General features: G+C 40.6%; 1 protein-coding gene across 1 annotated transcript in view; it reads left to right on the top strand.

Annotated features, from left to right (window-relative positions):
- Nucleotides 1-13,113, top strand: part of LOC140127236 (17-beta-hydroxysteroid dehydrogenase type 3-like) — a 25,227-nt gene extending 12,114 nt beyond the window's left edge. The window contains exons 5-11 of the mRNA XM_072147668.1: nucleotides 6,976-7,043; nucleotides 7,978-8,022; nucleotides 9,385-9,419; nucleotides 10,212-10,293; nucleotides 11,112-11,177; nucleotides 11,734-11,883; nucleotides 12,939-13,113. Of these exons, the coding sequence (XP_072003769.1) occupies nucleotides 6,976-7,043; nucleotides 7,978-8,022; nucleotides 9,385-9,419; nucleotides 10,212-10,293; nucleotides 11,112-11,177; nucleotides 11,734-11,883; nucleotides 12,939-13,052 (560 nt within the window). The 3' untranslated portion in view covers nucleotides 13,053-13,113. The remainder of the gene's footprint in view (nucleotides 1-6,975; nucleotides 7,044-7,977; nucleotides 8,023-9,384; nucleotides 9,420-10,211; nucleotides 10,294-11,111; nucleotides 11,178-11,733; nucleotides 11,884-12,938) is intronic.

The following is a 13,113-nucleotide window of genomic DNA, read 5'->3' as shown; positions in this document are numbered from 1 at the left end:
AGTTACACTTTAACTGTGGATATAATATTAAAAAAGGGGTCACATAATAGAAAAATATGCCTACTCTTTTCTGGTAATACCAACACAGGTAATGCCTGGTATTGCATGTCATCTCTATTGATTAAAACTGCAATCAAACAACATTACGGGGAGTATGGCCATGTTTTTCTCATCCATGACAACCTCTTTAACTTCTGGAATGCTATGAGGCTTTGTAGAATCCATTCCTGGATTGTCTAGGGCTTCTTATATAACATACATTTCTAAAAAAAAATGTCTCTATTTTCTCCACCCAAATAACTTCAAAGAAATCTACCATTTATATCAAGCATGATAAACCAGGGACACTTACTCATAGATGCAGGCAGAGTGACTGTAATAATATTTTTTTGTTTTCTCCCTTCTAAAATCAACTTTTAAAATTGTTCTATTTCTACTCAATTTCTGTTGGGGATAGAAAACAAAGAGCTTCACATACTGAAAATAGGCTTACTTACGTAAGGTGCATTCTCTTTATTTTTAGGTATAAATTATAAATTATGATACATGGAGGATAAAGGCTCTCATTGGGCCTGGCTTGTAGAGAGATTGTGGGGCCCTCAACGACTTCAAAATGTAAAAACTCAGATGTATACCCCCTAGCTCAGTGATGTCGAACCTTTTTGAGACCGAGTGCCCAGACTACAACCAAAACCCACGCATTTATCACACAGTGCCAATATAAGCAGTAATTTGTTTATTTGTTGAACTATTCTCCTAACATACCAGCCTACGGAGGACACAGATACAATTGAAAGCGGGAGGGCAAATCCGGACTATCACTGTAGCTTCTCTCCAGATTCCCGCTGTACAGGAAGAGTTGTGGGGTCAGCAGGAGGACCTTCAAAGATATTCTGGTCCTCTCTTCACCTTCTCACTTTTTCTTCAGTCCCAAGCTGCCCAGAGATTCTAGGTGCCAGAGATTTAAATTTATGGCTCCTATTTTCCAGGATGTATCTCATACATGAGTGGCCATTGGGGGGCCACCCTGTGAGGACATATGAGATACTTCCTTGGCGATTAAAGGGTTAAAATAGGACTGAGATTAGTGAAACTTGACTTGTGTGGAACTGCAGTTAGATTCTTTGAGTCCTGTCTGGTGAACTCTGTGCTGAGCTGAAGTGCCCACAGAGAGCACTCTGAGTGCCACCTCTGGCACCCGTTCCATAGGTTCGCCATCACTGCCCTAGCTGTAATCCAGCTCTACTTCATCTCCAGCAAAACCTACGTCATCTCCAGCTAACCTTCAAAAAGCACCCACACCCCAATAAAAAATACTAAGAACACCAGCACTGCTGGTTTATATTTGGAAGGTAGACTTGGTTTATTGACACTATGTGAATGAACCTAAATACAGGCGGTCCCCTACTTAAGAACACCCGACTTACAGACAACCCCTAGTTACAAACTGACCTCTGGATTTTGGTAATTTACTGTACTTTAATCTTAGGCTACAATAAACAGTTATTAAAGGTGTCTGCAATTAAGCTTTATTGTTAATCCTAATTCTTATGACAAACCAACATTTTTAAAATCCAGTTTTCACGAAGACCAAAAAAATTTGGCTGGGGTTACACTTATAAAATATACATTTCCGACTTGCATACAAATTCTCAAGAACTCAAGAACAAACCTACAGAACCTATCTTGTACCTAACCCGGGGACTGTCTGTATACTGAGAGTTATACCACACTAGACAATCACGCAGTGACCCCTATACTGATCAAACACAGGTGGAAGTTACAAATTATAGGTGACACGTCTTCCCCATCAGGTACAGAACTGCAAGATGACATCTCCTAACCATGATTTTTTTTTTTTACGCTCTTGGATAACCTCTTATAAATACTGCATCCTAAATTTATTTAACAATATGAACACACACCATGATTTATGTACATACCCCAAATTAATATACCACATCTCAATATTAACCCATTTTAACTTCATACCACAAGTACGTTTTCACAACCCCTAGAAAAATGGCCGCCAGCACAATGTGTTGCATAGGGCAGGGAACTTTGTTCATCACTGTATGGGGGTAGTGTTCCTCACTCTATGGGGGTAGTAATCCTCATTGTATGGGGGTAGTGTCCCTTACTGTATGGGGTAATGTTCTTCACTGTATGGAGGTAGTGTTCCTCACTGTATGGCGGTAGTGTTCCTCACTGTATGGCTGTAGTGTTCCTCACTGTATGGCTGTAGTATTCCTCACTGTATGCGGGTAGTGTTCCTCACTGTATGGGGGTAGTGTCCCTCACTGTATGGCGGTAGTGTTCCTCACTGTATGCGGGTAGTGTTCCTCACTGTAAGGAGGTAGTGTTCCTCACTGTATGGCGGTAGTGTTCCTCACTGTATGGCAGTAGTGTTCCTCACTGTATGGCGGTAGTGTTCCTCGCTGTATGGCAGTAGTGTTCCTCACTGTATGGGGGTAGTGTCCCTCACTGTATGGCGGTAGTGTTCCTCACTGTATGGGGGTAGTGTTCCTCACTGTATGGGGGTAGTGTTCCTCACTGTATGGCAGTAGTGTTCCTCACTGTATGGCGGTAGTGTTCCTCACTGTATGGGGGTAGTGTCCCTTACTGTATGGCGGTAGTGTCCCTCACTGTATGGCGGTAGTGTTCCTCACTGTATGGGGGTAGTGTCCCTCACTGTATGGCGGTAGTGTTCCTCACTGTATGGCTGCATTCCTCACTGTATGGCGGTAGTGTCCCTCACAGTATGGCGGTAGTGTTCCTCACTGTATGAAGGTAGTGTCCCTCGCTGTATGGCAGTAGTGTTCCTCACTGTATGGGGGTAGTGTTTCTCACTGTATGGAGGTAGTGTCCCTCGCTGTATGGCAGTAGTGTTCCTCACTGTATGGGGGTAGTGTTCCTCACTGTATGGCGGTAGTGTTCCTCGCTGTATGGGGATAGTGTCCCTCACTGTATGGGGGTAGTGTCCCTTACAGTATGGCAGTAGTGTTCCTCACTGTATGGGGGTAGTGTTTCTCACTGTATGGAGGTAGTGTCCCTTGCTGTATGGCAGTAGTGTTCCTCACTGTATGGGGGTAGTGTTCCTCACTGTATGGCGGTAGTGTTCCTCGCTGTATGGGGATAGTGTCCCTCACTGTATGGGGGTAGTGTCCCTCACTGTATGGCGGTAGTGTTCCTCACTGTATGGCGGTAGTGTTCCTCACTGTATGGGGTAGTGTTCCTCACTGTATGAGGTAGTGTTCCCCACTATATGGGGTAGTGTTCCTCACTGTATGGAGGTAGTGTTCCTCACTGTATGGGGATAGTGTCCCTCACTGTATGGCGGTAGTGTCCCTCACTGTATGGGGATAGTGTCCCTCACTGTATGGGGGTAGTGTTCCTCACTGTATGGCGGTAGTGTTCCTCACTGTATGGCTGCATTCCTCACTGTATGGCGGTAGTGTCCCTCACTGTATGGTGGTAGTGTTCCTCACTGTATGGAGGTAGTGTCCCTCGCTGTATGGCAGTAGTGTTCCTCACTGTATGGGGGTAGTGTTTCTCACTGTATGGAGGTAGTGTCCCTCGCTGTATGGCGGTAGTGTTCCTCACTGTATGGCGGTAGTGTTCCTCACTGTATGGGGTAGTGTTCCTCACTGTATGAGGTAGTGTTCCCCACTATATGGGGTAGTGTTCCTCACTGTATGGAGGTAGTGTTCCTCACTGTATGGGGATAGTGTCCCTCACTGTATGGCGGTAGTGTCCCTCACTGTATGGGGATAGTGTCCCTCACTGTATGGGGGTAGTGTTCCTCACTGTATGGCGGTAGTGTTCCTCACTGTATGGCTGCATTCCTCACTGTATGGCGGTAGTGTCCCTCACTGTATGGTGGTAGTGTTCCTCACTGTATGGAGGTAGTGTCCCTCGCTGTATGGCAGTAGTGTTCCTCACTGTATGGGGGTAGTGTTTCTCACTGTATGGAGGTAGTGTCCCTCGCTGTATGGCAGTAGTGTTCCTCATTGTATGGGGGTAGTGTCCCTCACTGTATGGGGGTAGTGTCCCTCACTGTATGCATGTAGTGTTCCTCACTGTATGGCGGTAGTGTTTCTCACTATATGGGGGTAGTGTCCCTCACTGTATGGCGGTAATGTTCCTCACTGTATGGGGGTAGTGTTCCTCCCTGTATGGGGGTAGTGTTCCTCACTGTATGGGGGTAGTGTTTCTCACTGTATGGCGGTAGTGTTTCTCACTGTATGGCGGTAGTGTTCCTCACTGTATGGCAGTAGTGTTCCTCACTGTATGGGGATAGTGTCCCTTACTGTATGGGGGTAGTGTTTCTCACTGTATGGCGGTAGTGTTTCTCATGGTATGGCGGTAGTGTTCCTCGCTGTATGGCAGTAGTGTTCCTCACTGTATGGCGGTAGTGTTCCTCACTGTATGGCTGTAGTGTTCCTCACTGTATGGCGGTAGTATCCCTCACTGTATGGGGGTAGTGTCCCTTACTGTATGGCGGTAGTGTTCCTCACTGTATGGGGTAGTGTTCCCCACTATATGGGGTAGTGTTCCTTACTGTATAGCGGAAGTGTTCCTCACTGTATGGGGGTAGTGTTCCTTGCTGTATGGCGGTAGTACTCCTCACTGTATGGGGTAGTGTTCCTCACTGTATGGGGGTAGTGTTCCTCACTGTATGGGGGTAGTGTTCCTCTCTGTAAGGAGGTAGTGTCCCTCACTGTATGGCGGTAGTGTTCCTCACTGTATGGGGGTAGTATCCCTCACTGTATGGGGGTAGTGTCCCTTACTGTATGGCGGTAGTGTTCCTCACTGTATGGAGTTGTGTTCCTCACTGTATGGGGGTAATGTTCCTCACTGTATGCGGGTAGTATTCCTCACTGTATGGCGGTAGTGTCCTTCACTGTATGGCGGTAATGTTCCTCACTGTATGGCGGTAGTGTTCCTCACTGTATGGAGGTAGTGTTCCTCACTGTATGGCGGTAATGTTCCTCACTGTATGCGGGTAGTGTCCCTCACTGTATGGGGTTAGTGTTCCTCACTGTATGCGGGTAGTGTCCCTCACTATATGGCAGTAGTGTTCCTACAGTGAGGAACAAACCTGGTCAAATCGAATTTTAACTAATTCGCCCATCTCTTCTCATAATCAATAGTATCTGTGTCTTAAAGAAGTAGATTACAGTACAAATGACCTCTAAATAGCCCTCATCATGTCCATAGTTCTGCGGGCCGGTTACATTATAGTCTGCCATAATAAGTAAGTAATTGCAAATTATACAAATCTTTGTAGAATACTTAAAAATTATACTGAAATATATTACAGCAAACTTAGGAAGGTAGCTATATGGGCAAGAACATGGAAAATGAAATGTTATATTGATGCATTTTAAGGAAATCTACCATCAAAGTCAAGCATTATAAACCATGAAGACTTACTCATAGATTCAGGCACTCCGGCTTCAGCTGCCAATGCTTCTTATATTTGCTACCCATGGCCTCCTTCCTTCTAAAATCAACTTTTACAATTATGCTAATAAACCAAAAGGGCATTACCAGAGGCCATATGTGCTGCAGCTTCCCAGGCTGTTAGTGTCTCCCCTTCCTCTTACTAAGTACTTGCCCCTCCCTCTACCCAATGTAATCTGACTGCAACAGAGGAAGTTTCAGCACACAGTGGGAACGGAAAGTGCTCCTGCAAACTGTAACAGCCTGTGAATATATGAAATGGAGGGGCTCTGGAAACGCTCCAGGAATCATTCTGGTTCATCAGCATAGTTTTAAACATTGATTTTAGAAGAAAGGAGGACACAGATAACAAATAACAGTGCCTGGATCTATAATCAAGTGTCCCTGGTTTATCATGCGGGATTTTGATTGTAGCTTTCCTTTAAATTAATGCACCTACTCATGGAACGTACAAAACAAGTGAAAATCACAGGCGTTTAGTACTATAAACATTGTAAAACTTCTAACTGTTTGTGGGGATCTTCTCCAAGTTTTTAGTACATATCTGAGTTTTGCTTTTTTCAGTATCTTGTTGGGGATAACAGTAAAATACAATATAAGAGTCTCGGTGCACAGGTGTTATGTTGTATTCAGGATTTTGTGGACGTAATAATAGACTGCTATAAATATCTGTGGTATTTCACAATTGAGGCTTTGTAGTATTGGAATTTCTTTTATAGGGAGTTTGAATGAACCAAAGTTTCATATGGGATTATAGACTTGGATTTTTAATATCATGAATGTCTTTGAGACCAAAATAGATACAACTTGTTAACCCTCTCCTGTGCTTATCATCTATTGTATGTAGCATTTATATAGAACAATCGCCCCAACATGGCAAAGCAACGGGGACAATTACTTGTAATCCAGTTTAGGGAGGTGCTTGCTTGTGACAAATACTTTTCTGAAAAACTACCTTGTGAAAATGGCTTCTATGCTAAACCTGTAACATTCATATTTAGTCATTTTTCTGTTGAAAATATTATAATAACATAAGAAATTGTTTAAAGGGGTTATCCGGGTTTAAATTTTTTTTTATGTCCGGGCTGGGGAGGGCTAGTTAAACATAATAAACATGGACTTACCCCCTCCGGCGCCGCCGTTGTCCCGCGCCGCGGCCCCTTCGATCCGTGCCCCTGTTTGTTTACAGGGGCACGGAAGCCGCGCACAGGGAGCTTCCGGTCCACGATGTGGACGGCTCCTCCCATGCGTCCCTATCTCTCAGCGTTGTAAGCGCTGAGAGATGGTGCGCATGGGAGCTTCCGGCCGGCCGGATGCTCCCTGTGCGCCGGTGTAATGAAACCGGCGCACGGAGAAGACGGGCCACGGCGCGGGACATCGGCAGCACCGGAGGAGGTAAGTACATGTTTATTATGTTTAACTAGCCCTCCCCAGCCCGAACATAAAAAAAAAATTAAACCCGGATAACCCCTTTAATGTTAATGACCTGTTTTTTTGTTTTCTTCCCAGTAAACAATGTAGGTATGAAATTATCTGAAATGCCCTGTAAATATCTGGATACACCTAACATTGAAAAGGTATGTGCTGTGGATTGTAAGGGAAGACTATTTTATCCCTTTTATGAAACATTCAATATCCCTTTTAAACTATTGCTTAATTACATTACATTATTCATACACAGGTTTATTACACTTACTGCTATACAGATTAACAGGACATTATTTGAGCAGTGAGACCTCTCAGGTATAATGGTGCTCCTTTCTTTTTTTCTGTAGCAAGAATCATAATGCTAGAAATACACAATAGCTCATTCCATCACATCCATCTCAGAAAGAAATCTAAGATGTATATCTAACTGTACAAGAAGGCAGGCTAGAGCTTGGGGAGGTGCTAAGATAAGCATGGTACTAGTCTTAAAAAAGGGGATAAGCTTCCGGACGCTGTTATACAGCATATAAAAAGGTACATATGATAACAATATTCAACCACTGCAATAAGTGGAGCAGCTACTCACTAACAAAGCTAAACATATGTCATATAAAAAGTCCAATAGTATAGCTAGATATTAATGAACAAGAGCTGTGCTGACCACTTACTTTTGACCTTAAACTAAATCATATATAAATTCATATGTTCAAATAGTGTAATAAAGAAAAAATTATATAGACTGTAAGCTCTTGCACGCAGGGCCCTCACTCCTAGTGTTCCATAAGACTGTTTGTGCTCTGTAATGTTGTATTTTATTTATATATGTCCCCTATGATTTATAAAGTGCTACAGAATATTATGGCGCTGTATAAAGATTATTATTATTATAATTAAGATTTTTTTTTCAATAAAATGGAATAATAGCTGTAAGGGATCATACAGTTGAAATAGATGCTCCCAATACCAAAACTATAAAAGGTGGAATATTACCTTATTTAGGGCACCCAAACCTCAATTTCATTTACCCTAGTGCTAATGTATGTATTCGGTTTATAATTGTATGTGAATCTTTGTCTTTACCAGATGCTGAATAGTCTAATAAACTGCAACATACAGTCAGTCGTACAGGTAAATATCACTAATGTACTAAGAACAAGATCATGTTGTAAGCCTACATTTGTTTAAATTATGTCCATATATTTGGCCACATTTATTATAATTTGACACTTCTTTATAGATGAAGAGGCACAATATGCACCATGTTTACAAAAGTTACACATAGGTTCCCCATAGCTATAAAGCTGAAAGTCATTACAAAATCTGGAAATAAATGTCCTAAGGATGATAAGTACTGCAAGTGCATAAATTTCCATTAAACTCGATAATGCAAATATATTTAATGGGGTATTCCAGGAATAAGCATAATTCAGATACAAATGGGTCCTTAAAATATAAGATAATATCCCTAGCAGAAAAATGTTGTGGACATACACTGTAAGGAAGAATTAAAATGCTACAGGCCCTTTAATCATTCCTGTTACTTTGTCCCTGTGGAGGAGACACAGGACAAAAGATGGCCGCTGGTCACATGTCCACATCACATGTCCTTCACCTGCCTGGGCAGGTCATGTGATCACCGCTATGTTCGGCTGTAGTTGGTTAGTTGCAGTACATCCAGTATGGTCAGTGTTGTGGTGTGACATCACCTCAGTTACACATCATTACTAATGGTAACAGAGCAAGAGCAAGAAAGTCTGTTACATCATCACTAGAGAGCATAAGAGGGAGGAGGAGTTACTGATAATTAAAGGATCACCTGACTTGTAGTTTCCAGTGGCGGCCATCTGGGTGATAACTCCTCCTGCTTTAGAAAGTCCATAACATTTTGTGAATCATAAAATCAAACTATCTAAGCTCCATTTTGTGACTAATAACATGAAGTTTTGCTATATTCATTTATTTTTAGCATTATGGGATTTTGTATCAGACGTTCATGTTCCCGGAATACCCCTTTTAAATAACTGTAACAAAAATGTTGGATTTGTGATTTATTTATTTTTTTTAAATAAAAAGTTGGCTGTAACGTAGAGTATGCCTTGCCTGAACAATGTTTGAATAAGGAAATATGGCAAAAGAACTGTATGAAGGGGCAGCCTGTAGATAAAGAAATGTACTGGCCCATATCAAAATGGACCAAACCAAATCAGAGTTGAGAATAACATGTCTAATGCCTATAAATATACAAACATTTTAATGCCTATTTGATATACAATTTATATTATGCCACTTTTTAGCTAAAACAACCTAAATTTGCTGGTCTTGTTACTAACAATTTGCAACAATGCCAAAAAATTCTGGACTGTTTCAAATCAATCAATCCTGCTCTGGAAAACTGAACTCCATATTGTTTGATATGGGCTGAACGAAGAATATGTACAATGTATCTGCAATGGCCACGCAATTTTTAAAAAATGCTCTTATCTCTTTAAGATGACACGGATTATCCTTCCTCAAATGGTACAAAGGTAATTTTAAATAAATTATACTTTGATTTTGAGCCAGTTTTCTGAAGCCCTGAAATAATTGCAATTCCTGGCTCACGGCTAGGGATTGCAACTTTTTCCCCCCTTATGCCACGTCCACAACAAGAGGAAGTGGAGGGGTGTCAAGGGGGCCTGTGCAGGAACTGCCTGGCAGCACACCATTATGCAGGGGGGGAGATTACATCATATGCTGGAACACCATGTGCCAATGGTTAGATATATAAAAATGAAAGGCCTCAAACATTGATATTCATATTAGATAACTAAGAAGACTGATGACTGTTGCAGGCTTTCTAGAGTTTTTCAAGTTTCTATCAGACATGGAATAACACAATATCTGAAGAATCATATATTTAAACAGAAAGCATACAGCAGTACAGGCGGTCCCCTACTTAAGAACACCCAACTTACAGATGATCCATAGTTACAAACGGACCTGGATGTTGGTAATTTACTGTTCTTTATCCTTAGTCTACAATAAACAGCTATAATAGTTCTTAAAGGTGTCTGTATTGAAGCTTCATTATTAATCTTGGTTATTATGACAATACAACATTTTTAAAATCCAATTGTCACAGGGACCAAAAAAAATTCTGTCAGGGGTTACAATTATAAAATATACAGTTCCGACTTGCATACAAATTCAACTTAGGTCCTGAAGGTTTGTTCCTATCTTGTTCCTATCTATGTATTATGATTTTGATGGATTGGACAACATCATTAAAGGTATTAAGTGGCAACATTGTAATTGAAGATTTCACTATTCCTCCCTAGGAAGAAAGGGCTGGTTATTAATATTTCCTCTGAAGCTGGCAATCGTCCTCATCCAATGGCACTCATGTATAGTGCTTCTAAGGTACGGATAACACCTCCTGAAGACCGACCCCTACAGATTATACAAATCATACAGATTATATTTGGAATAATTAAACAGTCTCCTAAAGCTATTTTATGAAAAAGGATATTGTCAGGATCACTGGTAGTGGATCCTCTGTACCACCGCAAACCATGATGTAAGTTGAGACCTGGGACTAGAATCTAAGTGCTCCCCGGTTTTCACCAGAGCCCGCCGCAAAGCAGGTTGGACTTGTTGTGGCGTGGTACCACAAGGTCGCCCAACAGGCATGACTTGGTCTGCGGTGGTGGCCAAGGTGAAGTACAGAGTCGTAGAACAGAATCCGGATCAGAGTCAGGGACAAAGGAGCGTAGTCAGGAATGGAACCGGGTCACAACAGGAATTAATCAAACAATCTTAGAGCATATGGACAAGCTTTTCACTAAGGCACGAGGCGGATAGGTGGATGTAACATTTCACTTAGTCTAGACAAGGATTGTTTTTCTTATATAGTTGGACTCACATTAATTTGTCAATGTGGTACCTGCAGGACTATTACCATTCAGATCCTTGTCATCAGTGATCTGAATCGAGGAATACATAGCATGTATAATATGGGTGACCCTATTAGGGTTTTCCACTTACCCTGTTAGAATTTACTACATATGTGGCCAACCCCTTTAATCCTGATGAAACTACATGTATCTCATTCTACTGCATACAGTTGTATATTTTTTAGTTTTTCATTGTTTTTGACCCTTTGCTGCAGAACAAACAAACTATAAGCTATGAGTAGCAGAAAAATAACCATGTGCTTTTTACATTTATTTTTTTGCCAGGTTTTTGTGGATTTCTTTTCTCGTGGTCTGCATGTAGAATACAAGACACAAGGAATAACAGTACAGGTATGAATTTTACTTCTAAGTGCCATAACACAATAGTTACTGTTTAAAATATCAAATATTACTCTAAAAGTGGTACCCCAGGATATATTATTACACTTATAGAAGAATTGTTACTAACCAATTGTGGTTTGTTTTTACCTTCTCCTGGATCCACAGTACTAGATGGACATTTTGAAAATCTGATTATGTAGGTGCATTGTATTAAAGGCATTCAACTAATATATTGTAAAAGTTTTTATTTACAAGTCTATTTCACAATTTACTCTTGAAGTCAACTGAGGACAATGCAGTTCATTCTGCGACAACATAACATCCCATATGTCACTCAAATATTTGCTCTTCTGAAAGCTACCACATGAAGGGGGCAAGTCTTTTATTTTACACAAACAACCCCTTAAAATACAACTGTGGACAATTACAGCAAATGAGAGCCAGGACAGTAACATGCAGCATGTGGGACAGACAGCATAGCAATTGCTGAATGCAAAACACAAACTGTAAAATATTTCTGCAAATATATTGATTGCCTCTTCTCAAATCTTTTTTCTACATTCAGTGTGTGATGCCATTGTTTGTCTCCACCGAAATGACCTTTCAAATGAAGACAAACATTTTTGTGAAATCTGCTGCTGCCTTCGCCAGTGAAGCTTTGAACACTGTTGGATACACAGAAAGAACCAATGGATGTCTCTCACACTCTCTACAGGTAAAACCTATCATACTGCTTGGACAAACACTGTACTGTATCCTTTCTTCTTGTCTCAATCTCTGTATTTGTATTGACAAGCTTCTTAAAAAAAAACAAATAATAATACATGTTTATAATGCTCCGTAAAATTCAACACCACTTTACAAATCATTGGGAACATATAAAAACAATGGTCAGTAGAGCAAAAACAAAAAAGGGATAGTCAAGTATATAACACCTGATGCGTTTCTGCTCTGAAAATTATTTTCCTTTCCACAGTGGTGTTATAATGAGACCTTTGAAGTGACCATAGGTAGGTGCCACATGCCCCATACCACCCAAATAGTGTTGCAAGGCAAAATGTTGGTAGTATGGAACATGTGGCGCTTACAAGGCACAATAAACCTTATTCAGTCCCCCCCCCCCCCCCCCTAGTGTGGAATGCAAGTTTCTTTTCTTCTGCTAATGACGCTGCTTTATAAGATATGAATCATACAGAAGATTGCATTTTAACTGTGGATACTCATAATGTTTTACCATGTTAAAACACCTCCGAGAAGTACTGTAATTACGGTAAATAATTTTCAGTGTTCGATCACATACCCGACAAATTTGTAGCAGAGCAAACACATATAGGTTTTGTAAGACAATCATTAAATCTCATTCATTATGATATATTTGTAAAACCTTTTTCCCGTGCTGGCTCAATAAGATAACATGGCGCTGCTGCCATATATGAGTGGATAAAAATGATTTCACTTCAGAGACTTACCTTCATCATTTCCTTTCAATGAATTCACTGGATTTAGCCTGAATATAGGAGACATTTTGGCTTGGTTGAGCACAGTCTTTTACCGTTTTATAGTTTCGTTATTAATATTCTAAATAGCCCGAATTTTCTTTTTTTATAATAAAATTGTCAGATGACACAGGACAGTGCAATATCCAATATATCTAATAATTACAACTACTATTATAGAAAGAAGTATTCTATTATTACACATGTGGAGTTCATTATTATTCAAGTTCATCTACCCTATTCACCATGTATAATTATTATTTTTTCTTAACAGAGCTATGCTGCAAACCTCATCTCAGATGACCTTTACTACCTTCTACTGGAATCAAAATCAATTGAGGAATATTTCAAAAACATGAACACCAGCTATAAAAATAAGGATAAATGAATATAAGCTGCAGATTTATGAATATTTGCAAATATAATAAACACCTTGTTGTGAACATTCA

This window comes from Engystomops pustulosus, chromosome 4 (assembly GCF_040894005.1).
Source record: "Engystomops pustulosus chromosome 4, aEngPut4.maternal, whole genome shotgun sequence".
Taxonomy (NCBI): Eukaryota; Metazoa; Chordata; class Amphibia; order Anura; family Leptodactylidae; genus Engystomops; species Engystomops pustulosus.
The sequence above is the reverse complement of the archived record's forward strand: the minus strand, read 5'-3'. Positions and strand labels throughout refer to the sequence as shown.